The 24,506-nt window shown below is 40.1% G+C and overlaps 1 protein-coding gene and 1 long non-coding RNA gene across 21 annotated transcripts in view; one reads left to right on the forward strand and one right to left on the reverse strand.

Annotated features, from left to right (window-relative positions):
• Positions 1-24,506, reverse strand: part of LOC121285500 (lysine-specific demethylase 2B-like) — a 248,035-nt gene that overhangs the window by 179,068 nt on the left and 44,461 nt on the right. Inside the window, exons 1-2 of one of the 20 annotated variants that reach the window (XM_041202014.1) lie at positions 6,200-6,228; positions 4,471-4,552 (exon numbers count right to left, since the gene is read on the reverse strand). The exons of 16 other annotated variants lie outside the window; for them this stretch is intronic. In XM_041202014.1, the coding sequence (XP_041057948.1) occupies positions 4,471-4,540 (70 nt within the window). In that variant the 5' untranslated portion in view covers positions 4,541-4,552; positions 6,200-6,228. Of the gene's footprint in view, positions 1-4,470; positions 4,553-6,199; positions 6,251-14,909; positions 15,041-15,252; positions 15,421-24,506 lie in introns of those variants that run through there. 3 more of the 20 variants (XM_041202015.1, XM_041202013.1, XM_041202016.1) reach the window with 3 other exon arrangements.
• Positions 4,603-23,566, forward strand: LOC121285508. The gene is made up of 3 exons (XR_005944700.1): positions 4,603-4,719; positions 8,721-8,803; positions 23,315-23,566. It is a non-coding gene; the product is annotated as an uncharacterized LOC121285508 (long non-coding RNA).

Raw genomic sequence — 24,506 nt, forward strand, 5'->3', positions numbered from 1 at the left:
TCGAATAGGTTGAAGATGGGCATCTGTGATGCTGGGGGCCTAACGATGAGGCAGAGATGGATCTTCCACTTGGCATTTATGGCTGAAGACTGTAGCAAATACTTCAGCCTTATATTTTGCACTGATATGCTGAGCTCCCCCATCATTGAAGATAGGCATATTTGTGGAGCCTCCTCCTCCAGTGAGCTGTTAAATTGTCCACCACTATTCACATCTGGATGTGACAGGACTGCATAGCTTAGATCAGATCAGTTGTTGGGGAATCGCTTAGCTCTGTCTTATCTTGCTGCTTATGCTGTTTGGCACACAAATAGTACAATGTTATACCTTCATCAGGTTGACACCTCATTTTTAGGTATACCAGGTGCTGCTCCTGGCATGCCCTCCTGCGCTCTTCATTGATCCGACGTTGTTCTCCTGGCTTGGTGTTATTGGTAGAGTGGGGGATATGCCAGACCATAAGATTACAGGTTGTGATCGAGTACAATTCTGCTGCTGCTGATGGCCCACAATGCCTCACGGATGCCCAATCTAGAGTTGTTAGATCTGTTCAAAATCTATCCCATTTAGTCCAGTGATATTGCCACACAATGCAACGGAGGGTATCCTCAATGTGAAGAAGGGACTTCGTCTCCACAAGGGCTGTGCGGTGCTCACTCTTATTAGACAGATGCATCTGCAGCAGGCAGGTTGTTAAGGATGGTGTCAAGTATGTTTTTCCCTTTTGTTCCCTCACCATCTGCCGCAGACTCAATCTAGCAGAAATGTCATTTTGGCCAGCTCAGTCTGTACTGGTGCTACTGAGCCACTCTTGGTGATGCACATTTAAGTCCCCCACCCAGAGTACATTCTGCACCCTTGCCACTCTCAGTGCTTCCATCAAGTGGTGTTCAACATGGTGGAGCACTGATTTATCGGCTGGGGGTGGGGTAAGTAACAGTACTAGTAACCAACAGGAGGTTTCCTTGCCCATCATTAACCTGATGCCATGAGACTTCATGTAGTCCAGAGCTGATGTAGATGACTCCCAGGGAAACTCCCTCCCAACTGTATGTCACTGTGCCGCCACATCTGTTGGGTCTGTCCTGCTGGTGAGACAGGACATACCCAGGGATGGTGTCATTGGTGTCTGGGACAATGTTTGTAAGGTATGATTCCATGAATATTACTGTTGCTTGACTAATCTGCGAGACCCCTCTCCCAGTTTTGGCACAAGCCCTCAGATGTTACTAGGGAGGACTTTGCAGGGTCGACAGGACCTAGTTTCCCATTGTCGTTTCCGGTGCCTAGATTGATGCCGGGGTGGTCCATCCAATGTAATTCCTTATTGACTTGTTTTTAGTGGTGAACTAAGTAGCTTGCCAGGCCATTTCAGAGGGCAGTTAAGAGTCAACCACATTGCTGTGGGTCTGAAGGCACATGTATTCACAAGGGCAACAAACTTCCTTCCCTAAAGGAGGTTAGTGAGTCTGATGGATCCTTCCAATAATCAACAATGGTTTCATGGTCATCATTAGACTTTTAATTCCAGATTTTTAATAAAAGCAAATTCATCATAGTGTGCTTCGAACCCAGGACACTAGAGCATTACCCTGCATCTCTGAATTACCAGTCTGTTGACAATACCACTACCACCACCTCCCTCATGGACTGAAGCAGTCCATGTTCAAATGCAGCAGGACCCGGACAACATCCAGGCTTAGGCTGACAAGCGGCAAGTAACATTCACACCACACAATTGGCAGACAATGACCATCTCCAATAGGAGAGAATCTAACCATCGCCCCTTGACATTCAGTGGCATTACCATTGTTGAACACCCCCTCTATCAACATCCTGGGGTTACCGTCGACCAAAAACTGAACTGGACGAGCCATATAAATACTGTGGTTACAAGAGCAGGTCAGAGGCTAGGAATCCTGCAGCGAGTAACTCACCTCCAAACTCCCCGAAGCCTGAACACCATCTAGAAGGCGCAAGATTACAAGACTTGGTTTCCGGGTGTGATGTCCGGTAGAGGCAAAAGTGGTAAAGGTCTCAGCAAAAGTGGTGCTAAACGGCACTGGAAAGTCCTCCAAGATAATAACCAAGGAATCACTAATTCCACAATTCACCGTCTCGCTCGACATGGAGGTGTTAAACATATATCCGGCCTCATTTATGAGGAAGCTTGCAGGGTTCTGAAGGTCTTCTTGGAAAATATCATCTACAAGGCATAAGTCAGGAGTATGATGGAATACTCTCCACTTACCTGGATGAGTGCAGCTCCAACAACACTCAAGAAGCTTTACTCAATCCAAGACAAAGCAGCCTGCTTGGTTGGCACCCCATCCAAACATTCACTCTCTCCACCACCGACGAACAGTGGCAGCAGTGTGTACCATCTACAAGATGCACTGCAGGAGCTCACCACGACTCCTCAGACAGTACTTTCCAAACCCATGACCGCCACCATCTATAAAGACAAGGGCAGCCAAAGACATGGGAACACTACCACCTGCAAGTCCCCTCCAAATTGGAAACATATTGCCGTTCCTTCACTGTCACTGAGTCAAAATCCTGGAACTCCATCCCTTACAATACTGTGGGTGTACCTACACCACATGGACTGCAGCAGCGCAATAAGGCAGCTCACCACTACCTTCTCAAGGGCAATTAGGGATGGGCAATAAATGCTGGCCCAGCCAGCGGTGCCCATATCCTGTTAAGGAATGAAAAAAAAAACTTTCATCCCAAAGCTTTTCCAGCAGTCATCTGGTACAGAGGAATGAAACTTGGGGAAGTTGTTTGGGGTGTGGCATGTGATCTTGCATTAACCTTCATTCATTTTGCTTAGGGACAGTGTTGAGGGTCTGGCTCCATTCCTTCTTCCTGAACAGATGGCACAAATCTAGTTCCCACACTTCCCTTCCTGGCATTTTGTCCTCCTGCAGTTTAATGAGCTACTGTAATAATTGTAGTTAACTTCAGATTTAACTCTTCCCTAATTTTTTTTTGTAAACAGGGAAGCAAAGTACTAAGAATCATAGAATCATACAGCATAGAAGGAGGTCATTCAGCCTACTTGCAAAGTATCCCTGACAATTTCTGCTTATCCTCTACTAAATCACTATACTCTGCTCTCAGGCATTCCAATTCACATTTAACAATTTTCTTTTTACTATTCGTATAATTCATGAATAATCTCAATTATGGACATAAAATCTCATGTAAGTATAATACATTTTGCAAGACAATTAGGCTCCTTCTGTCTATTTTGGAAGTATTTTGATAAGCGAATTACATTGGTTCCTTACTTGTAACAAAGGTAACCTGTTCACATTAACAGCCAAGTTTAAAGACCCTTGCGGTAGCACAGACAACTCTGGCTGTCTTGCAAACAACTTTGCTTCAGTTTAGAAAGCATTCCTTCGCTTCAAATGGAAAAAATAATAATTCAGTTTATCCTGATGATGCTTCCATGAAAATAGGCCTTTTTGATGCTTGTGTATTCACTGCCACTTCAGAAAGTTTTCCTGACTCAAGCTTAGCAAAGATGGTAAAATGTATGACTTTATTACCAGTGGCAACTTGGCTCAGTTTATAGCACTCATTTCTGAGCAGGAAGGTCAAGTTCCGCTGTAGTGGATGAAACTAGCCTGACATTCCAATTCAATACCGAAGGAGCACTGCAGGGTGCCATCCTTCAGGCAAGGTGTTAAACCACGGTTCAGTCTACTTGCTCCATTGATTCTGGTGGACTTTACAAATCTTATGGCATCAACTGAAGAGGAGAATGTGGTCCTCCTGGCAGCCTGGTCAACATTCCTCCCTCAAAATTAAATCAAACCAGTTATTTCTGCAATTGCTGCTTGCAGGATTTGCTATAGGTAAATTAGCTGCCATGTTTGCTTAGACAGCAGTCACTCCACTTGCTGAAAAGGTGTTATGCAAATAATTTATTATTTCTATAAACACAAGCCTGTCCAACACATCTGTTATAGGCAAGAAAATTCCGTTTCCTAGAGGAAGTTACCGTCAGCTTGGTGTGACAAATATTCCAACTCAAGCTATTATCAACAGAAAAACAATAATCATTTCTCAAGTTTTAAAGAAAATACAATCTTCTCTAATTAAGATTGAAATGGCATTTTGTTAAATAGCAAGATGAAAACACAAAGTATTTTCTGTTAAACTGAATATTGAGTTTGCCCATAGTACACGAAATGTTTATACATCATATATCTCTTACTTAAAACTATAAATGAATTTGACAATGATAGGTATGCTGCATTTCCTGGTTCTTTATTCAAATTAGTCTTGGCAGGCAATCATGTTTGAAATGGCCTCAGAGTTAACTATCATATTTAGGAATATTAAGGCAGCTGGAAGCCTAGTCATGAGCCAGGAAAGGGACAAGGCAGGAATGCTTAAACAGGAAAGAGAGGAAGACTATATTAACAGGATCACCCTTCCATATTAACTTCTTACCATGGGGTGGTTGGTTTCCTGTGATATTGCCAGGTATGGACAGCAACTGTGATGTTTCGCATGGTTTCATTCTGAGCTAGAACTAGAGAATAACAAGACAGGAAGTGGGTGGGAGGGCAGGGCACACTTCAGAAAGGTTTAAATTAAAACCACTGGATTTGGAGAGAAGCAGCAGCTTTTACTGTTTAACAGCGCAATAGGACATGACAACTGTGATTGCACCCAAGTAAAAATGATTTCCAATCATAGGTGAGAGAACTTTTTCCTTTGTCCAATCAAAAAATCTTCAGCAAAACTAATCATTCAACCTTTGACCCAGAAAGCTACAAAAAGTGGAATCTTGACGGCAATTTAATTTGGGAGTCAGTCAGAAAATTTGGTTATTTTGGTTAATGGTTTCCCCACAGGGATCGTAATAATAGGCTTCTTGTTTCCAAGTCCTGTTTTCCCTTTTCAGGGAAAATGCATTAAAGAGATAGAGGTAGAATTTAAGTTGTATTGCAGGAGCTGTAGTCCATAGATGTGACCTGTACAGAATAATGGTGGTGCTTAGTAGCGGGAGGCCACTACTAACTTGAGTCTCTCCAATGAGAGAAGACTAACCTCCACAATGGAACTGAGCACTTCAAGTCCTATGCTCCAAGAGGGGGCTCCAGAAGAAAATTCCTGGAGGCAGTTTGAAATTAAATGTCTTGTTTTATGACATTTTTTTTCACAATAATTTTTGATCATTTACTTACAAATGGATGTTATTTATATGGGTATATATTTATCTGCATTATAAATAAAGGCGGCGGCTGAAAAAAGTTTTTTAAAAACAAGCAATGTATATATTAACTTGTACTAGGGTAGCTGATGGATTGATATCTTAGCAACTAGAATTGTTCACTTTGTGCAAAATCCACTTCTTGACTAATAATTATTTTCATCTATATTTGAAATTAACCAGTAATTAGAAAAGTGAAACTTGATTTTTTTTTATGGTACTCCATCTTCCACGTTTAATGTGATCTGCTGCTCCCATAAATTTTAATGATACATGGGGCCATGTATCAATGTAATGAAATCCCAGTTATGAAACAGAATATCAGGCAACAGATTAAATTAGGAATGGTGTCCCTTCTGATGGCAAACAGAATGGAACTTATTGGCAAAGCAGTTACCTAATCAGCATTTGGTTTCCCAAGATAGAAGTACCTTGAGTAACAAATACAGTACTAGATTAAAGGAAGCACACATAAATTGCCATCTCACACAGAAGGACCACTTGGGCTCTGGAAAATTGTATAGCAGAAAAGGGCAGGGATTGGAGCTCCTGCATTTGCACAGGAGTGTGCCAGGTAAAAGGTAGGTGGTGAACTAGGATGTCATGGAGAAAACTGAAGAATGGACAGAAAGTAAAAAGGGAAGATGTATTTGGTGTTGGGTATCTGTTGTAGGACTTTCCAAAGTTCATTTGCGTCATCACTTCCTCAAAAGAATCAAGAAGCTTGGCGAAAGAATCATACCATTTCAAACAGCAGTGACGTGTTACAATATAGATCTATCCCACAGAACCATTACTAGATTTATGATTTTTTTCATTCGACCAAAGGACCCAAAGTCTTAACTGAAGAACAGATTTAAGGATTCTTCTAAAAATCATCAGGTGACTACCCTCCCAATAACAATCCCATGTCCGAGGTATTTCTAAGTCTTGGAGGGAAGACATGACATTTGAATTACTTACCCTCCACATTGCTCCCTCCTATTCCTCGCCCTGCAAAACTGATGCAAGATAAAAAGCAGTCTGCAATGAAAGTATGTAGTGGGAGTTGCGGGAACATATGTTTTCAAATGATAAGATACCAGTTGCAAACAGAAAGTCTTTGCTTTAGATAATGGAGCACAGTTATATTTGCAAAATAAATTAACCTTTGCAAGAGTGGCTTAGAATACTCCACTAATGTGATACCTTTACTATGAATGTATTATATAGCACAGAGACAAATGATGATGGTGTATTTTGATTGCACACAATAACAGGATATAAATTATAGCTGGGTCCCATGCACTATATGCAAATGATTAAATTATATGCTAAATAAATTCCTTCAGCCATAGTGCAAGATGATAAGTATTTTACAAGAGTCACTCTCACTCAAGATAATACATGAAATGCAGAGAAACTACAATCAATTTCTAGACCTGAAGTGCAGCAATAGAAAGCTGCAAGAGATGGGAAAACATAACTCGACATTTGTAAGCAAATAAAAGGTGGACATAATTGGCAAAAATCTGGTTTAACACAGCAATAAATAACCCTGAAGTGCTTTTCATAACAGGTCTCTCTCAACATTTTCATCATACTCATCCATATTATTATTCTCAACTCATTTTACATTCCATGACTCACTCCAAATTTCATTCCATCAGTAAAACTCACCAACAGTGGAAAATAGAAACACATACAGAAAAAAATTGTCGTTGTTTGTGGAGATTATGTAAATACAAACCTACAACAGAAAGATTTCATATGTTACAAGAAAACAACAGTTGCAAAGGATGGGGAAATGAATGGTTCCTTTATTTAGGAGAGCACATTGTTTTTGTATATGCAAGGATGGATCTAAATTCTGTGGCTGATGCACTTTTGGGCTGACTTTCTGCACTTGTGGTCCCTCAGGTAAAACAAATCAAATTGCTCCAAATTGCACTCTTAATATTTTCCTCACCCAACTTTCCCCTAAAATGCTGGTCAAATCTGCATGAAGCAAATTCATGATAACGATCAATACAGTCTTCCCATCATCTTAAAGCAAACAAAATAAGTTAATGCTTTTGAAAGAAAAGCACCCAAAACTTTCTCTCAGAAAAATTTAAGCTTGAAACATAAAATGGATGCAATATCGTTTTACAGAAATGTTTCTCCTTCACTCATTGCTAACTATATGACAAAGTCACAAAATGTTCCAGAAGGAAAAAAAAAGACAAATACTCCTAGTTTTTTTTTTTAAAAACTTAGAATGTTGATTTTGCCCACAATTTATAATGATAAAAGAAAATAATTATTTCTCAAGATATATTTTTATCCACTTCACAAAGTCAAACTCACCCAGAGATCTCTAGTAATAGTCATAATTTACTTATTTGAGTATTGCTGAAAAAAGAGACATGGTGAAACTTTTCGTCTTGTACTCATCAGGACAGAATTGCAAGAATAACAAATTTCAAAGGGAACAACAATTTATTAGTGCATGAGAAAACGTGCTGATTGGTTGGCAAATGAACTCTGGTTGGTAGAGGCGTTGCCATAGAACCAGGGAACAGTTATCCCACAAGCTTTCATTTAGTTGAAAAAGGTACAATGCCTGAACATATTCCATTTGCAAATGACAGGGTGCTGCCTATGAATTTAGCTTCTAGCACGTGTAAGTGAGCCAAACATGGATTTTTATATGGAACGGAGGGCTCGGATCTGATTAGCTTCGGTATCTACAAGACTGGCACTGGTATATCAATTGTAATTAAATTACCACAACCCTGTGAAATGCTGAAAATGTCCATAACTGATGGATCCAATTATTTTCCTGACAATCTAGACAAAACAAGAACATATACAGGCAGCACTCTGAAGTTGAAAATACTATCTAAATTTGATGCTCTTAAATCCCAGACAGGGACCATTGCAAAATCAGCACAGTTTGTGACAAAATACAGTGCTTTGTCCATAGCATATCACTTTTTTTTGTTATGGCAACTTCAGGATTCCTCGCTGATAAACCTTCCCAAGATTTTGGTCCACTTGAGCTCTCGAACTTTCTCCACCCTTAAATGGCGTTGCAAGCTCATTGTTCCACAAAAACTGACTCTGATGCACCCTCCTCTAACTTCAGGCTCAGTTACAGGAAACCACTTCATCTGTCTGATAAACAACAGTCCAGAAACCAGACAATGTAATAATTACTTCTAATTGTCAGCCTTTTTGTTTTGTTCATTGATTTCAAAAAGTCTGTCTCAAAAATGTGACTGTTGGTTTATTCTAACATGGGACAGTGGTCCATCCTAGCTTTTTGATTAAGTGTGTTTGCATACATTTTCGGTGGGCTATTTAGCTGTAGATTTATATGGGGCAATATTCTAAGTGCCATCTTGAAGACTGTTTCTGTGAAACATTGTCATTACCAATGCTATCCTGTGATGTTTAAAAGTCTGATGCAATCAGGAGAGAGAGAGAGAGATATTTGAATTTCTTTTTTCACCAACTTCAGTGGAGTTAGAAAATGGATGCTGAACAGGAGGGGGAGAAAGAAAGAAAAAAAAACAAGCAAGGAGCTGCCCATGTGGAATGTCAGTAAGTATAGTTTTTTTTTCAATTGTCGTTTTTACAGGTGAGTTTTAGTGGAGGTGCAATTGTTTGTCATATTCTGTATGCCAAGGAGTAACAGCTATTACAGTAAGTCTGCTCTTGATACTGTGTTCTTACCTATTTACGGTTACTAACTCTGTTTCATAGATAAGATCCAAAACCATAATCTGACGGATGTTTATAATAACTTTCTGAAGTCAAGGAGATTGTATGGCCATATGATAGTTGCTCTGCATTGAAAACAAGGACAAAGGATCATATTGAGCCCTTAGGTTCGCTACAGCTACCCTGATACTGGCAATGTAAAAACAAACTCCTGTTCATTGGGAGCAAGGGCTTGTGACAGGAGTGGAGTTTGTCAATGGTTGGTCACAGGGAAAATATTCAAGGTGAAAGACCAATCTGTTTTCCCAAAATCCATGTGGCCTCCAACCTCTTTACATCATTAAGAGGCTGGGTTGGGAAAGGTGCTATGTTGCAAGAGCACTTTTGCGTTTATAGAATGTTTCAGCACAGAAAGAGGTCTTTTGGTTCACTGTACCTGTACCAGTTCTTTGAAAGGTCCCATGTCCCTGCTCTTTCCTGATCACACTGCAAATCTTTCCTTTGCAAGTACATATCCAATTCTCTTCTGAAAATTATGATTGTGTCTGCTTCCATCACCCTTTCAGGGATTGAATTTTTGGTCATAACACCTTGTTGAACATTTACGCCTTGTTTTGTACCAGCTAAAGACAATTGTCAGTTTTTCTGTACAGTTCATCCATAGAACATCTAAACCAAAAACAGATCAGCTAGTGGATCCACTTTTCAGAAGAGAATTGGATATGTACTTGCAAAGGAAAGATTTGCAGTGTGATCAGGAAAGAGCAGGGACATGGGACCTTTCAAAGAACTGGCACAGGTACAGTGGACCAAAAGGCCTCTTTCTGTGCTGTAACATACTATAAATGCAAAAGTGCTCTTGCAACATAGCACCTTTGCCAACCCAGCCTCTTAATGATGTAAAGAGGTTGGAGGCCACATGGATTTTTGGGAAAACAGATTGGTCTTTCACCTTGAATATTTTCCCTGTGACCAACCATTGACAAACTCCAGTCGTGTTACAAGTCTACAGAGAGTAATATCATAAATCATGTAGCTTAGCTGTTTCTATAATTGCAGGAATCACACCACATTTAGGAAATGGTCCATTTTGGATTATAAAAACATTTCCAATATGGGTGGACTTAGAAAACTCCTTCAAGCTACTTTCCAAATTCGCCTGTGTGTGAAGATTCTGGGATCATATCTTGCCTCGAGAAAGGACAGGAAATGTATTAGCCCTCATTGGGATCTAGACTGAAAAGCACAGAAACAGCCAGTGTCAGCAAATTAAATGGGTTTAATTTTCTGTGATTTGATGCAACTGTGATGTTGGATCACTCCTCATCCTCCTCCCTATCTGACATTGTGCAACACTGACCACCATCCTTCCCTCCTTTGCAGTCTACCTCCATGATGTCATTCTCTCTTCAATTAATTTGTTCTGCTCATATATGCGACAATAAAGATAATGCATCCCCTCCAATGGTTTCTCCCATCTTGCCCACTTCCAACGTGCAACAACGTTCCACGCTTGTTTCCCTCCTCTATATAACAGTATTTATAAGCTGTTATAACTCAGGCAACCAGGCAGTGAAGGATAGAACTGGAGCCAAATCTTTATATACTTACAAGATTTAATTTATATCGACAAACATTACATATCATGCAGCACCTCCAAAGCATCAAGCACCATTTCAGTCTGCTCCTGAATATATCCCCAGTTAATGCCCATCACCTGAATACAATTAAACAAGTTAAAATACAATTAAAATAATCCACCTGCCATCATATGGAAATGTGCAGTCAGCTTCGATGTACATGCAAACATTACCCTGCTTTATCTCTCTCACTTCCTTCATCAACCCCAAGGTTGTTGCTACTATTTCCAACTGCTAGTCAACTACTAAAATCTAGATTATAAGGAAAATAATTGGAGCCATCAGTTTCAAACATTTTCAGCATTTCACTGGATTACGGTAATCTCATCACCAAAACCAATAGAAGTCAAAATTTCCTTCAGCTTTTTGTTACCAAAATCAAAGCCAACCATTTTGCATCGCAACAGCAAATACATGCCTCTGACCTCGATTCCTCAGCCTAATCCTAGGGATGAAGAAACCGGATGTGGGGCTTGATCCTCCTTCTCACTGCATCTGTTCTACTATTAAGATAGTTTCCATTCACCCCCATAAAAATCATACTCCTTATTTCCTAGCTCCCTTGACCACTGTTGAAACTCTAATGCATAAACACCAATTTGCCTCAGTGGTAGCCCTACTCCCTAGATTTGAGCAGATAATCTAGACTGCCCATTCAGTGCAGTATTGAAGGAGTGCTGCCACACTGTAGGAGGTGCACTCTTTCAAATAAGATGCTAAAGGCCCCATTTACCCTCTTGGGTGGATGTGATGGATTCCACTTTGTGAAGAGCAGGGAGTTAGAATTTTTCATCAGTTCCTGCTAAGACTACTAGGCCATCTCAACACAAAGGACAAAATGAATTTGCATGTCTCTTGTTGACCACAAAGCAACTTCGGAAAGTTTGGGTCAGCTTGTTTTGCTATCTGAAGCCAGACAAGTTGAGGGGGCGGGGAGAAATTAATCACTTGCAGACAACCTGTATAGCACTACATCAAAAATAACATCACACTCATTGATCTGTCTGTTGAACTTTAAAAAAAACCACAGAAGATTTATGCATTCATATCCTTGTATGACAGAACTCTCTCAGTATGCTTATCATCACTGCTTAGAGAAAAATGACACATTAACTCTGAGGCTACAGGTAACAATTTATAGTTAGTGCAAAACAAAACTCTCAAAACATAATTCTTTAAATGACACAAGGTCATTTTGCTCCAACATTTCTGCACTGGAGTGTTACATGAGCACACAGGCAGCCTTGACATGTGTAGCAGCTGGTCAGTCACAAAAAAAATTACACTACCAACTTAATGCCATCAAGCAGGGAGACTGCAACAAGTAACACTATGCAAGATTAAGAGTTCTATTTGAAGTCCTATTAACGTAAACAGTGTGCAGTTGTTCTGTGGTATTTACCCACAACAGCCTCCTTCAAAAAAATTTTTTAAAGATATAAATGCTTCAACACAGTATATATATTCCTTTCACAAAAAATTAACACAAAAGATCAATCAGCATGCCAATTTACCAAAGCCTGCAAAACATGTTAGTTTCCATCTGTACTAATAGGTCTATTAAAAAATAAAATTAACCTCCACTTGAATTTTAGCTCAATAGCTTCACTCTGCGTTCATTCAAGAGGACACACTACTTGGCAGGTATACTAAAGCCTTAATGTTGACCCAGCTCACCTGGTAGGAACAGGCCAGGTTTTCCTTGAAATCTTATACTTTTCATAAATTTCACTTGTTTAAAACCCGGCTGCCTGTCCTGGCCAGGTTTCCTGAAATATACTGGGTTCCTGTACCCTTGATGCATTGAATTTAAAATCCCTGCCCTCACTCCACATTACCTCTTCAACTTCCTGCAACCTTATATCCGCTCCCACATCCTTTAGTACTAATAACATCTAACTCTAGCCCACAGCTGATTTCTGTATCATTTTCTCCATAAATACTGCATAACCTGCTTATTCTGCCAACTTTTAAAATTACCAGCATCTATAGATAGCACTTTGCTTTTCATTCCCAAATTAGACCAATAAATATTCATTTGGTGAGACAAATAATCGCTGAGCTTGCAACCTACTATCCCTGGGGCGATGTGCAATAACTTGCCTGATTTAAATTTGTATGTAAACATCTCACTAGAAATTTACACAAACTACCATAATAAAAATAACTATCCCTGGTAAAATAATCCAAGGACAGTTCTGTGCAATGGACTTGTGTCCACCGGATATTGCTCACCATTACCTGATGTAAAATACTTTCAACGAAAAGGGAAGACCTTCATCCTAATGGGCTACATTTAAATCCAAGTCCCAAACAAGCAACGACAGTGTGCACTATGCAATCCCCACTCTCAACTCCAGCCTCCAGACATCTGGGACAAGAAATCTGACACCATCCAGGACAAAGCAGCCCGCTTAATTGGCACCACATCCACAAACATTCACTCCCTCCACCACCGATGCACAGTGGCAGCAGTGTGTGCAATCTACAAAATGCACTGCAGGAACTCACCAAGCCTCCTTAGATAGCACATTCCAAAACCACAACCACCATCATCTAGAAAGGCAAGGGCAGCAGACACATGGGTACACCACCACTTGGAAGTTCCCCTCCAAGCCACTCACCATCCTGGCTTGGAAATATATCGCCATTCCTTCACTGTCGCTGGGTCAAAATCCTGGAACTCCATCCCTAATGCCACATGGGCTGCAGCAGTTCAAGGAGGCAACTTTTCAAGGGCAATTAGGAATGGGCAATAAATGCTGGCCGAGCCAGTGACACCCATTTCCCATGAACAAATAAAAAAAGCATAAAATAATTAATTGCACCAGAGATAATTCTCTGCGCAATTTGATCCATCTATCTGGGCTCACAGTGGAACAGTAAACAACCTTGGAAATTTCCTTTTCTGTAAGTTGCATTGGAAAAGGAGGTGTGGAAATCATAAAGAAAGTGGGAGTAAAAGAAAATCTTGCATTTATGTAGCATCTTTTACTAGCTCAGGACATCCTAAAAGCACTCTACAGCCAATGAAGAACTTTGGAAATGCTGTTATATTTAGGTAAGACAATTGAAGAAAGATGTGGAGGCATCCTTCTGAGAACAAAATTAGGCTGCACTTAAGAGAGTTCATTGCACATATATGTGACACTGGGTATGAAAGATGGACTGTGGTGGTGTGCTGAACTAAGAGCACCAGGTCTTCTGATCCCTGTAGCAGTGAATGGGTCACAACAGCATTGAAGTTCAGGGCAGCTGCTTTATGCTGGAACCAGGAACTTCTGATTTCTCAGAAATGGCTTTGTGGAAGCACTCGCTGATGGTCCCTCCTAGACATGTCACCATGAAATTTGTGGCTGAATATATTTTAAATTTTTTCTAACAGTTTGAGCTTTCTTGTGTACTTAATTGGGCACAGTTACTCCTAATTGTAACATTGGGATACACATTTCCTAGTTCACCTTATTACTTCATAATCACAGCAGGTTATGCTAATCATTGAGTTGTTTTTTTATTTAAATAGGGTGGTAGCTCAATTAAAAAATATATATACTTGTAATAGCTTGCTCTACTGTATCGCTACCATTAATAGACTGTGAACTGTACTCACTTACCTGTACTTACTTTGTCAGATGCACTGAATACACGTAGCCAAAACAAATGGTATATCAAGTCACATGGCACCTTTTCAACATGATGTACAACACTTACAAACAAATATATGGTGAAATGAATCTATTATCTAAATGCTCTTTAAATACATCTAAACTGTGAAGTCAACAGATACTACTTAAGAGCAGTAGAGCAAGCTGGCCTGTTCATGCAGATGGATGGTGTTGCACAAAGAACATGGGAAATGGAAGAGAGAGTAAGGCAGCCAATTGAAATGGAAAATCAATATAATTTAACTAGTGCAAACATTTCCAAACACAGTATTGCAAAATCATTCTGTAGTATAAAAGGGTTAATGTTAAATATGTAAATATATAGTCTACATTATAAGGTCACATGACAAGACAATGGAGAAAGATAGAAAGATAGTAGAGCCTCGTGCTGAGCTTGTATTGTACATAGTTAGCCTGTTGGTCAATAAAAGGTAAAGTTTACCAGCAGCCTAGCCTCCGACATTATAGGTAAATCCAGATCCATGACTACTACATCTAAGACCCACAACAATGATAACAGATAATGGTCGTGAAAAACATGAAGAAAGGAGCAACAAGTGAAGAGCCAGTGACTGAAAGAAGCAGCAAGTGAAAGGACTGTAGGACAAGGACAGTGTGGAAAAATTTTAAAATAAACTTCAAAGAAGGCAACTGTAAAAAAGGAGATGAAAAAAATCCTACCTTCACCAGAGTGCTTTGAACACATGGAAGAGCATTTAGATAATATTACATTCTTTTCTTCACATATTTTGTTGCAGGTCCCGTACATCATGTTGAAAAATGTTCATGTCACTTGATAAGCTGAATGTTTTGGCTACATGCATTCGGTTCATCTGGCAAAGTAAGTACAGGGATCTGCTTCTATTCACAGTGTATTAATGGTAGTGATACAGTAGAATAAGCTGTTACACAGAGAAGTATAAATTTTTTTAAGCCGAGAGGTGGTAGAATTGTTGTTGCAGGTTTACCAGGTGCAGAACAGCATTGGCTTTAACAGAGAGAACTAGCAAGGAGAGGTCAGTACCTTAATCTATGCCACAGGCAGAAGTGCAGATGATGTAATGTTCAGACAGGGCACAAACAAAGACATGGCGACACGTGAAGAAGTTTATCAAAGCCTTTGATATTCATTTTATTCTTCAAAAAAACAGCATTATAGAGAGTGCAAAATCCAATAGGTGCACTCAAAGATCTAGAAAGAGAATAGATGCCGTTATTAATTAATGAGTTAAATCGATTAGCTGAGAATTGCGAATATGAAGTCCTGAAAGGCAAATTAATTCAGGATTGCTTTGTTGTGGGAAACTTAGAAGAGACATTATCAGTTTTTCTGCAGCCGAAGAAACATTTGGCCCTATCAAAAGCTGTGTAGTTAACAAGGCTAGCAGAAGGGAGAAAGGAAAACAAAATTTTTATTTGAGACAGTAAAGAAATCTCGTGGAGAAAAAACAGCTGATACAGTTCAATTTGTAACACATAGAAGTTGCAGTGCACCTAATCCCAAATCAGAGCAAAAAAGTGAAGAGGGTATGGTAGCCACCATTACTCAGTGTTCATGTTGTGGTCGGGAAAAGGTTGCAATGGCGCAAAAAATGCCCTGCCAAAAATGCAAAGTGCCATTCCTGCAAGAAGAGAGGCCATCTCAAATCAGTTTGCCACAGCAAAAAGCTCTTTAACAAAACAATTAAAGGAGAAACAACTAAGATCATGTACTGTTCAAAAAGTTGAAGACAACCAAGAAGTTGAAGAAAAGGAACCAGAAGTACCATTCTTGGGAGAAATTGCAAGATCAAATGGGAACTATTGGAATGGAGGTATTATGGTCAGTCGACATAAAAAGAAACTTCAAATCAGACACTGGAGCAGGAGTTTCAATTCTTTCAGACTCAAAACAGTTGTTAAAACCAGAATACCTCAGCTATTGACCATAAGACTCCACAGTCCAGGAGGCATCCAGCTGAAACTCAATGGACAGCTGATTGCTTAGCTCCAGTACAAAAGGAAGAGAAATCACAGAAACTTTGTATGTGATCCACAATGAAGAATGTTCACTATTAAGCGGAAAAGCTTGCACAGATCCACAATTTATCTTTAAAGGGGATGAACTAGAAAACTTGAGGGAAACCAGACAGAAGATTTCCCTGGAACAGCAGCTGAAGGAACTGGAAAAATATGAACAATGCAAACAGCAAACAGCAGCAGATGCAATGTCACGCATTCCTGTTGGGTAGCCCGAACAGGACATAAACCTTATTGAGGTTGCAGAGTCATAGAGCCACAAAATTCCTACCAGCAACTACACAGAGGCTGAATGAAATATGAGAAGCACAAGATGATGAAGAATGTGCTAAAATTAGAGAATATTGCAAAAATGGATAGCCAAAATATGTTCCAAACAATCTCATCCTGAAACAATACTTTGCGCAATGCAGACATCTCAGTATTGTGGAAGGCATATTAATTCACGATGAGAGGTTGGTCATACCAAGAGTTCTCAGGCTTGAGATCTTTCAAAGAATACAGCAGGAACACCTAGGAATTACAAATTGTCTTGCTAGGGTGCGAAATTCAATCTGGTGGCCAGAAATCACAAAATCATTAGAGGACATGATTTTGAGCTGCATCACCTGTGTAATCCATCACCAAGAACAAGAAGAACCACTGATTTCCATCTCATTTCCATCCAGATCATGGGAACATTTTGGAATGGACCTTTGCAAGCTCAAGGGGAAGACATTCCTCTTAGTTGTTGACTGTTACTCCAGATGGATTGAAGTTAAATGTCTTCATGGAACAACCTCAGAAGCAATCATTAATTCAATAAAGGAAATTTTGCCACACATTGCATTCCAGATCTTGTCATTTCAGACAATATCCTAGAGATTGAGAATGAAGGGTTCAAGAAATTTACAGAAGATTATGGATTTGTCCACACAATGAGTTCACCCAGGTACTTACAAGCAATTAGAGAGGCTGAGAGAGGTGTAAGAACAGCAAAAGCTTCGTTCAAAAAGAATGATGATATTAACTTAATACAGCTGAGCTACTGTTCCATGCTACTTCATGGTAGTTTGGCTCCATCAGAACCTCTGATGGAAGGCTACAGATTTAACTTCCTGTTCTTCTACATACACTCATGCCATGTCTGAAAAACAACTGATATGGAGAGAGTAAGGGAGAAGAAGGATGAGTATCATGCAAATCAGACTAGAAACTACACTCAACATCATAAGAGTGCATGATTTACCAAAATTCTAACCAAGTGAATCAGTCAGAAGGCCTACTACTGGAAAAGGCACAAAGTCCGAGATCTTGTCTTGTCAAGACTGAGAATGAGACAGTGAGAAGACATAGAAGGACACTCATATCTACGAAAAGACAATGATAAATGGAACGGACTAACTATCCATATGATCAGGAAGTCAACCTGAACAGAGAACCAGTAGTCTCTAAGAATTCACATTCTACTTTACAGAGTTCCAGAGAGAACAAGGAGAACTTTCGTACGACCTCTGGGATGAGAACAAGGTCAGGAAAATTGGAGAAACCTCCTACTTTTGTGAGCCAGAGACGATGTAGAGACTTCAATAGGAAATATAGAATAAGGTAAATAGTATTCATTGAAGTCAGAGTATAAAGGGTTAGTGTTAAATATGTAAATGCATAGTCTACATCATCAGTAATGCAAGGTGACATGACAGAGTATGGAGAGAGATAGCTCTACATAGAGCCTCATGCTGATTCTTAGTTACACAGAATCACAGTGCAGAAGAGGCTCTTCGGCCCATCGAGTCTGCACCGACACATGAGAAACACCTGACCTACCTACCTAATCCCATTTACCAGCACTTGGCTCATAGCCTTGAATGTTATGACGTGCCAAGTGCTCATCCAGGTACTTTTTAAAGGATGTGAGGCAACCCGCCTCCACCACCCTCCCAGGCAGTGCATTCCAGACCCTCACCACCCTCTGGGTAAAAAAGTTTTTCCTCACATCCCCCCCTAAACCTCCTGCCCCTCACCTTGAACTTATGCCCCATCGTGACTGACCGTTCAACTAAGGGCAACAGCTGCTCCATATCCACCCTGTCCATGCCCCTCATAATCTCGTACACCTCGATCAGGTCGGCCCCGTCGTCTTCTATGCTCCAACGAAAACAACCAAAGTCTATCCAACCATAACTTAAATGTTTCATCCCAGGCAACATCCTGGTGAATCTCCTCTGCGCCCCCTCAAGTGCAATCACATCCTTCCTATAATGTGGCGACCAGAGCTGTACACTGTACACCAGTTGTGGCCTCACCAAGGTTCTATACAACTCACACATGACCTCCCTACTCTTGTAATCTATGCCTCGATTGATAAAGGCAAGTGTCCCATATGCCTTTTTCACCACCCCACTAACATGCCCCTCTGCCTTCAGAGATCTATGGACACACACGCCAGGGTCCCTTTGTTCCTCAGAACTTCCTAGTGCCATGCCTTTCATTGAATACTTCCTTGTTAAATTACTCCCTCACACTTTTCAGGGTTAAATTCCATCTGCCACTTATCTGCCCATTTGACCATCCCGTCTATCTTCCTGTAGCCCAAGACACTCAACCTCACTGTTAACCACCTGGCCAATCTTTGTATCATCCGCAAACTTACTAATCCTACTCCCCACATAGTCATCTATGTCGTTTACATAAATGACAAATAATAGGGGACCGAGCACAGATCCCTGTGGTACACCACTGGACACTGGCTTCCAGTCACTAAAGCATCCTTCTGTCATCACCCTCTGCCTCTTACAACTAAGCCAATTTTGAATCCGCCTTATCAAATTATCCTGTATCCCATGTGCCTTTGCCTTCTTTATGAGGCTTCCTAGTTAGCCTAATGTTTAATTAAAGGTAAAGTTTACCAACAGCTTAGCCTCCAGCATCCAGATCCACAACCACCATTTCTAAGGCACACAATGATGATAATAGACATCTGCCTACAGAGTTCAATCTAAACAAAGTAATCAGAGCATTGCTCCCCTCAAGTATTTCAATTGGACATTTCACATTTTGATTTTACACCTCCAGCTATCATGTGCTGGATGGCTCTGAGGCAATTCAAACAGCTTTTGTTTAGGACTATTGTAAACCATTGACACAAAAGTCTTCACCATCACACCGAATTGGTAAAAGGTAAATTTAGGACTGATGTCTGGAAATTATTCTTCACGAGACAGTGTTTTGTGGACATCCAGACTTGTTCTTAAGAATAAAAGTTTTCCCTTGAAAGCAAATTGAATGGTTCAAAAATAACTGTACACTGTGATTTTCAGACCATCTGTTTTGTTGCAACAAGTTTCTTGCATTTGCTTTTGGGCACAAAAAAACAGTACAGGAAATTCATTTTTGTTCTTTGATGTTCTGTGATAAATGGCAGAAGTGGTCATAATATTTCTAACAAACTGCCAGAAAAGATGCTCATTCACGAGTTAGGCACAAAGAACAAAACACAAGGACAACTGAGGTGTTGAGTATGCTTGATGGGGAATATACTGCCAATACAGACAACTAGGGGACAATTAACAGCACGTTAATGATCCAGGCTACATGTTGCATCCAACGTATTGTAAAAAAATATGCGTTGCAATAAAATACTGAAAATAAAGCGATCAAGTGCATGATCAGGACATAGAGGACTGGAAGAGATAATAACTTTTCACATTTTTGTTCAAGTTCAGTTCAGCCAAATAGGATGGCTGAGACTCTTCCATTGATTGAATACAATGGTCCTAAGTGAAACATGTTTGAACAGAGTACAAAACAACCTCCAATAGCCACACGATAGCTGGGGTGTGAAATAATTTAGTGCACTGGTTCATAAATAAATGCTCTTTGTATCACACATCTTAATTGTTCCACAATATATCAAGATTTCTTTTATTTATTCATGGGATGTGGGCATAACTGGCAAGGCCAACATTTGTTGCCCATCCCGGATTGCTATTGAGAAGGTGATGGTGACCTGCCTTCTTGAACCACTGCAGTCCATGTGGTGTAGGTACATTCACAGGTCTGTTAGGAAGGGAGTCCAGGATTTTGATCCAGTGACAGTGAAGGAATGGTGCTTTAATTGCAAGTCAGGATGGTGCGTGGCTTGGAGGGGAACTTGTATTTGGTAGTGTTCGCCCTTGTCCATCTAGGTGGTAGAGGTCACAGATTTAGAGTTGCTGATTTCACCACAGCAGCAGCAGGAATACTACAATTGGCCTCAAAGAGGGAAAAGTCAGTGAAACTTCTTTGTCATCAATACTCAAATAATCATTTTATTAGAGCACGTGTGATGCTACCCTAGTAAACTAACATGAAAACAATCATCATACTTGAACAGCCTCTTAGGCAAAGTACAGAGGATGCCAGACTCCTATGGAAACATACTTCAACAGCAGATGTCACCTTTAGGTGAAAGTGAGTGACAAAAAAATATAAAATAATTCTCATTGATTAGTTCACCTCCCATGGTCTTGTACACAGCAAGTGTCAGGAAGATATAATAATTTTCATTGGCGTTTATTGTAAAATAGAGTAATAGTGGAATGTATGTGTATGTGTGTGTGAGAGAGAGACTGAATTGAATTAGAGGCAGCTAGTCTGGGTGCTCTGATGTAAGAGGAGATAGCTTTGAAATTTTAATTAGGTAAACATGGGGAAGTTTTAGAATGTGAAGTGTAAAGGGAAAATTTGCATTTTTAAACAAACTATAGTGGCTTGAATTCAAAGGAAGGGATGTAGTGTACACCTAGCCAGCAGAAATAGTAAGAAATAGCATTTTTGTTTATTTTTCCCAAAGACTTGTGTCTCAGACTGCTGAGGGAGGCAAGGGAGGAGATCGCAGGGGCTCTGATCCAAGTTTTTAATTCCTCTCTGGCCACAGGGGAGGTGCCAGAGGACTGGAGAACAGCTAATATGGTTCCACTATTTAAGAAGGGTTGCAGAGATAAGCCAGGGAACTACAGGGTGGGTAGGGAGCAGCTGTTCCCTTAGTTGAAGGGTCAGTCACAATGGGGCATAAGTTCAAGGTGAGGGGCAGGAAGTTTAGGGGGATGTGAGGAAAAATTTTACTCAGAGGGTGGTGAGGGTCTGGAATGCACTGCCTGGGAGGGTGGCGGAGGCGGGTTGCCTCACATCCTTTAAAAAGTACCTGGATGAGCACTTGGCATGTCGTAATATTCAAGGCTATGGGCCAAGTGCTGGTAAATGGGATTAGGTAGGTAGGTAGGTCAGGTGTTTCTCATGTGTCAGTGCAGACTCGATGGGCCGAAGGGCCTCTTCTGCACTGTGCTTCTGTGATTACTGGTGGAATTGGTACTATGATATATTTTTTTCTTAGTAGAGAGGTAAAGTTCAAAAGACAGTGAAATAATGGGAATTTGCATTCAAAGAGGAAAATATGTATAAAGGAGCAAAGGCCGTGTGTAAGGGTAGGCAGTCTAAGATTCAACAAGTGTGAAATGCCTTCAGCCTGTGTACCAAACTGCTGCCTCCAGAGACTGAAGTTAAGAGAACTCAATTTGAATTCGACTGTTCAGGGTATCGTGTTATTTTGCCTGGGTCTTTTAGAATCTGTTTTATTGTTGCCTTAACGGAGGTGTAACTGAGAGTTAAATTAATTAGGGGACTTAGGAGTTATTATCGTAATAATTTATAGACATACATATGTGCTTACAATCTTTTCTTTTATTAATAAATGTTTAATTTAGCTTTACAAAAACCCCTTAAGACTCGATAGTCTTACTACTGAATTCAAAGCCCCCATCTAGAAACGTACAAATTGAAAATTTGTTGTGACAGTTGTTTCAAGTTTCACTCTGGGACTTGAACAGCTCAGCATTTACCATCTGCTGTGTCATAACAGCAAGGCATAAAGCACATGACTTTTAAATGGCAAGACTACTAGACCAAGAAATTCACAATGCGTGAATCTAATTTTAAGTTCTCTCCCTTTAAACCTAAATGTAGTTAGACAACAGATCAGAATTTAATGGCTGTCTGATCAAGGAAATTTGCTTTCAACTGCAACCTAAAACTAATTGGCACACTTTTAAATTTGAAACAAGTGAGTGCAACAGCTAGAAAAATGTGGAATTTACAGTTGGGAAAGGAAACTTTCTAGAGATGCAGGATAGTTAAAGGAAAGGAAAATATAAACCTGTTTTTTTAACTTCATACGACATTGCAAGGGAAGGACAAATGAACACAGGTTTAAGCTGTTACTAAGAAATTCTTCTTCATTCAGAGTAATCAACATGGTGGAGGGGAAAATAACAGAAGCATTTAAGAAATAAATGAAGCTGAAATGGGGTGGCCTTGAGAATCTTTCTGGATGGATTGATTTTATTGAGCCAAATTATATACTGGTAAAGATTGCAACACGGAAATTAGTGATTTGGTCCAACCAGTCAGCACTGATGTTTATCATTCAAATAGTCTTAAGTCGACATACCCATCCTGCTATGTATAGATATTTTTTCCTCTCAAGCTTCATTTAGCTGTGCAGGCATGGTATACACACACACACTTTTCCCTTTTGGGGAACAGTGGGCAAGTGGTGGAAGAATTCCCAGGCTGATCATCAGCCCATTGAACCGTGTCATGATACTCCTTCTGTGACCAACAAGTCCTGACATGGGATTTGAACCCAGAGCTTCTGGCCCATAGGTAGAGGTGCTACCACTGCATCACAAAACCTAAAGCGAAGTAGGTCTTAATTTAAAAACATTTTTCATCAGTTGCCCATTTCGGACACTTTTACTTATTTTGATTATATTTGGTTACTTTTTCCCTTGTGTTTTAGTGCAGTAAAATGCTGACAAGATCAGTTGAACTCTGCCAAAGCAAACATTTGTTTCAATGACCTTTAATACTGGGAGGAGAGAGACATTTATAAAGCCTTTTGGAACGATTCCTTAGGGAACTAGGAATTTTGGACAACTTTCAGAAAAGTTAATGTGTGTATAATTTAGAAGTACTAACGTGTGCACCGCTAAGACGATACACACTGTGAGAATATAAACGTCTTACATGTTGTATACTCTGATTTGAAGGTTTCCTCCCCCAGGAGAATATTTCTACTGAATGGCTGTTCTGGAGCTGCCTACGGGACTACACGTTTACAGGAAATGTACAGAAGACATTGCCAAAGCAGAAATCATCACAAACTGTGGCTACCAAGCAACAATGAATGAAACCCATCTCTAAATCACACCAGGGCTGCTCTTTCTTTCAACTGGACAGCCAAAGTGACTGATATCTTGTCTGTTGTGCCAAAAGGAGAATACATTAATCCTGGAATCTGACCTCTGTTTGCCACTATAAATGACCCAAAGTACCGAGTTAAAGTTAGCAACAGCATTAATGAGTCCCATATCAGGGATAGGTCTCATGTTAATGCTGATTCAAATGCCTGCCAGTACTCACCAGCTAAATATTACCCTCTGGTTCCTGAAATCCAAATGCTGTCTCACTATATCAAAATATGCATAAAAGCTCCAAAGATGGATCAGCGACTCACTCACTGAGCAACCAAGTCGTGCAGACCAGGAAGTCTTGTGTCTAATCCCAGTTTTTGCTGCACAAGGCTGTGGCGGAGGAATCAGTTAGTAGCACTCTTGCCTCAGAGTTAGAAGGTTGTGGTTGCAAGCCCTACTCTTAAGGCTTGAGCACCTAAACTGGGTCAGCATTCTAGCTCAATATTAAGGGAGTGCTATGTTGTTGAAGGCTCAAATCACTGCCTTAAAACAAATACAAACATTGTGCATTATTGGAGAGCAATAATCTCAGTGTAAACCTCAAGCATTGGAGGGTCTCCATCTTAAATCCACAGAACTATACCTGAGAGCCTGAAACCAACAAGAGAGAGACTGACGCATATCACTGTATAAGTAGTGCCACGTGAGAGTAATTGGTAGCCTACCTATCAAAGATGAGAGCTCTAAAGGGTGCAAGTTGGTCAAAAAAGAGAGAATGAACATCAGTAGTTAAGATACTAAAATAGTAATTCCTTCAAGTATTCACGAGGGAAGACATTAGCGATATGCCACTTATAATGTAAGTTGATTAACGGGGCTGGGGTGGTTGCTCGTGTGAGGGAAGTACTGAGTGGAAATTCCATGAGTCATGTGTTAGAACTTTCATTGTTTCTAAATTAAATCAATGCCTTAGATTCAGAAGCTCAATGCAAATTCATCAAATTCATATACAATATAAAACTAGGGAGAGAGGCAACTGATCTGAGGA

The sequence above is a fragment of the Carcharodon carcharias genome, chromosome 13 (assembly GCF_017639515.1).
Source record: "Carcharodon carcharias isolate sCarCar2 chromosome 13, sCarCar2.pri, whole genome shotgun sequence".
NCBI classification, from domain to species: domain Eukaryota; kingdom Metazoa; phylum Chordata; class Chondrichthyes; order Lamniformes; family Lamnidae; genus Carcharodon; species Carcharodon carcharias.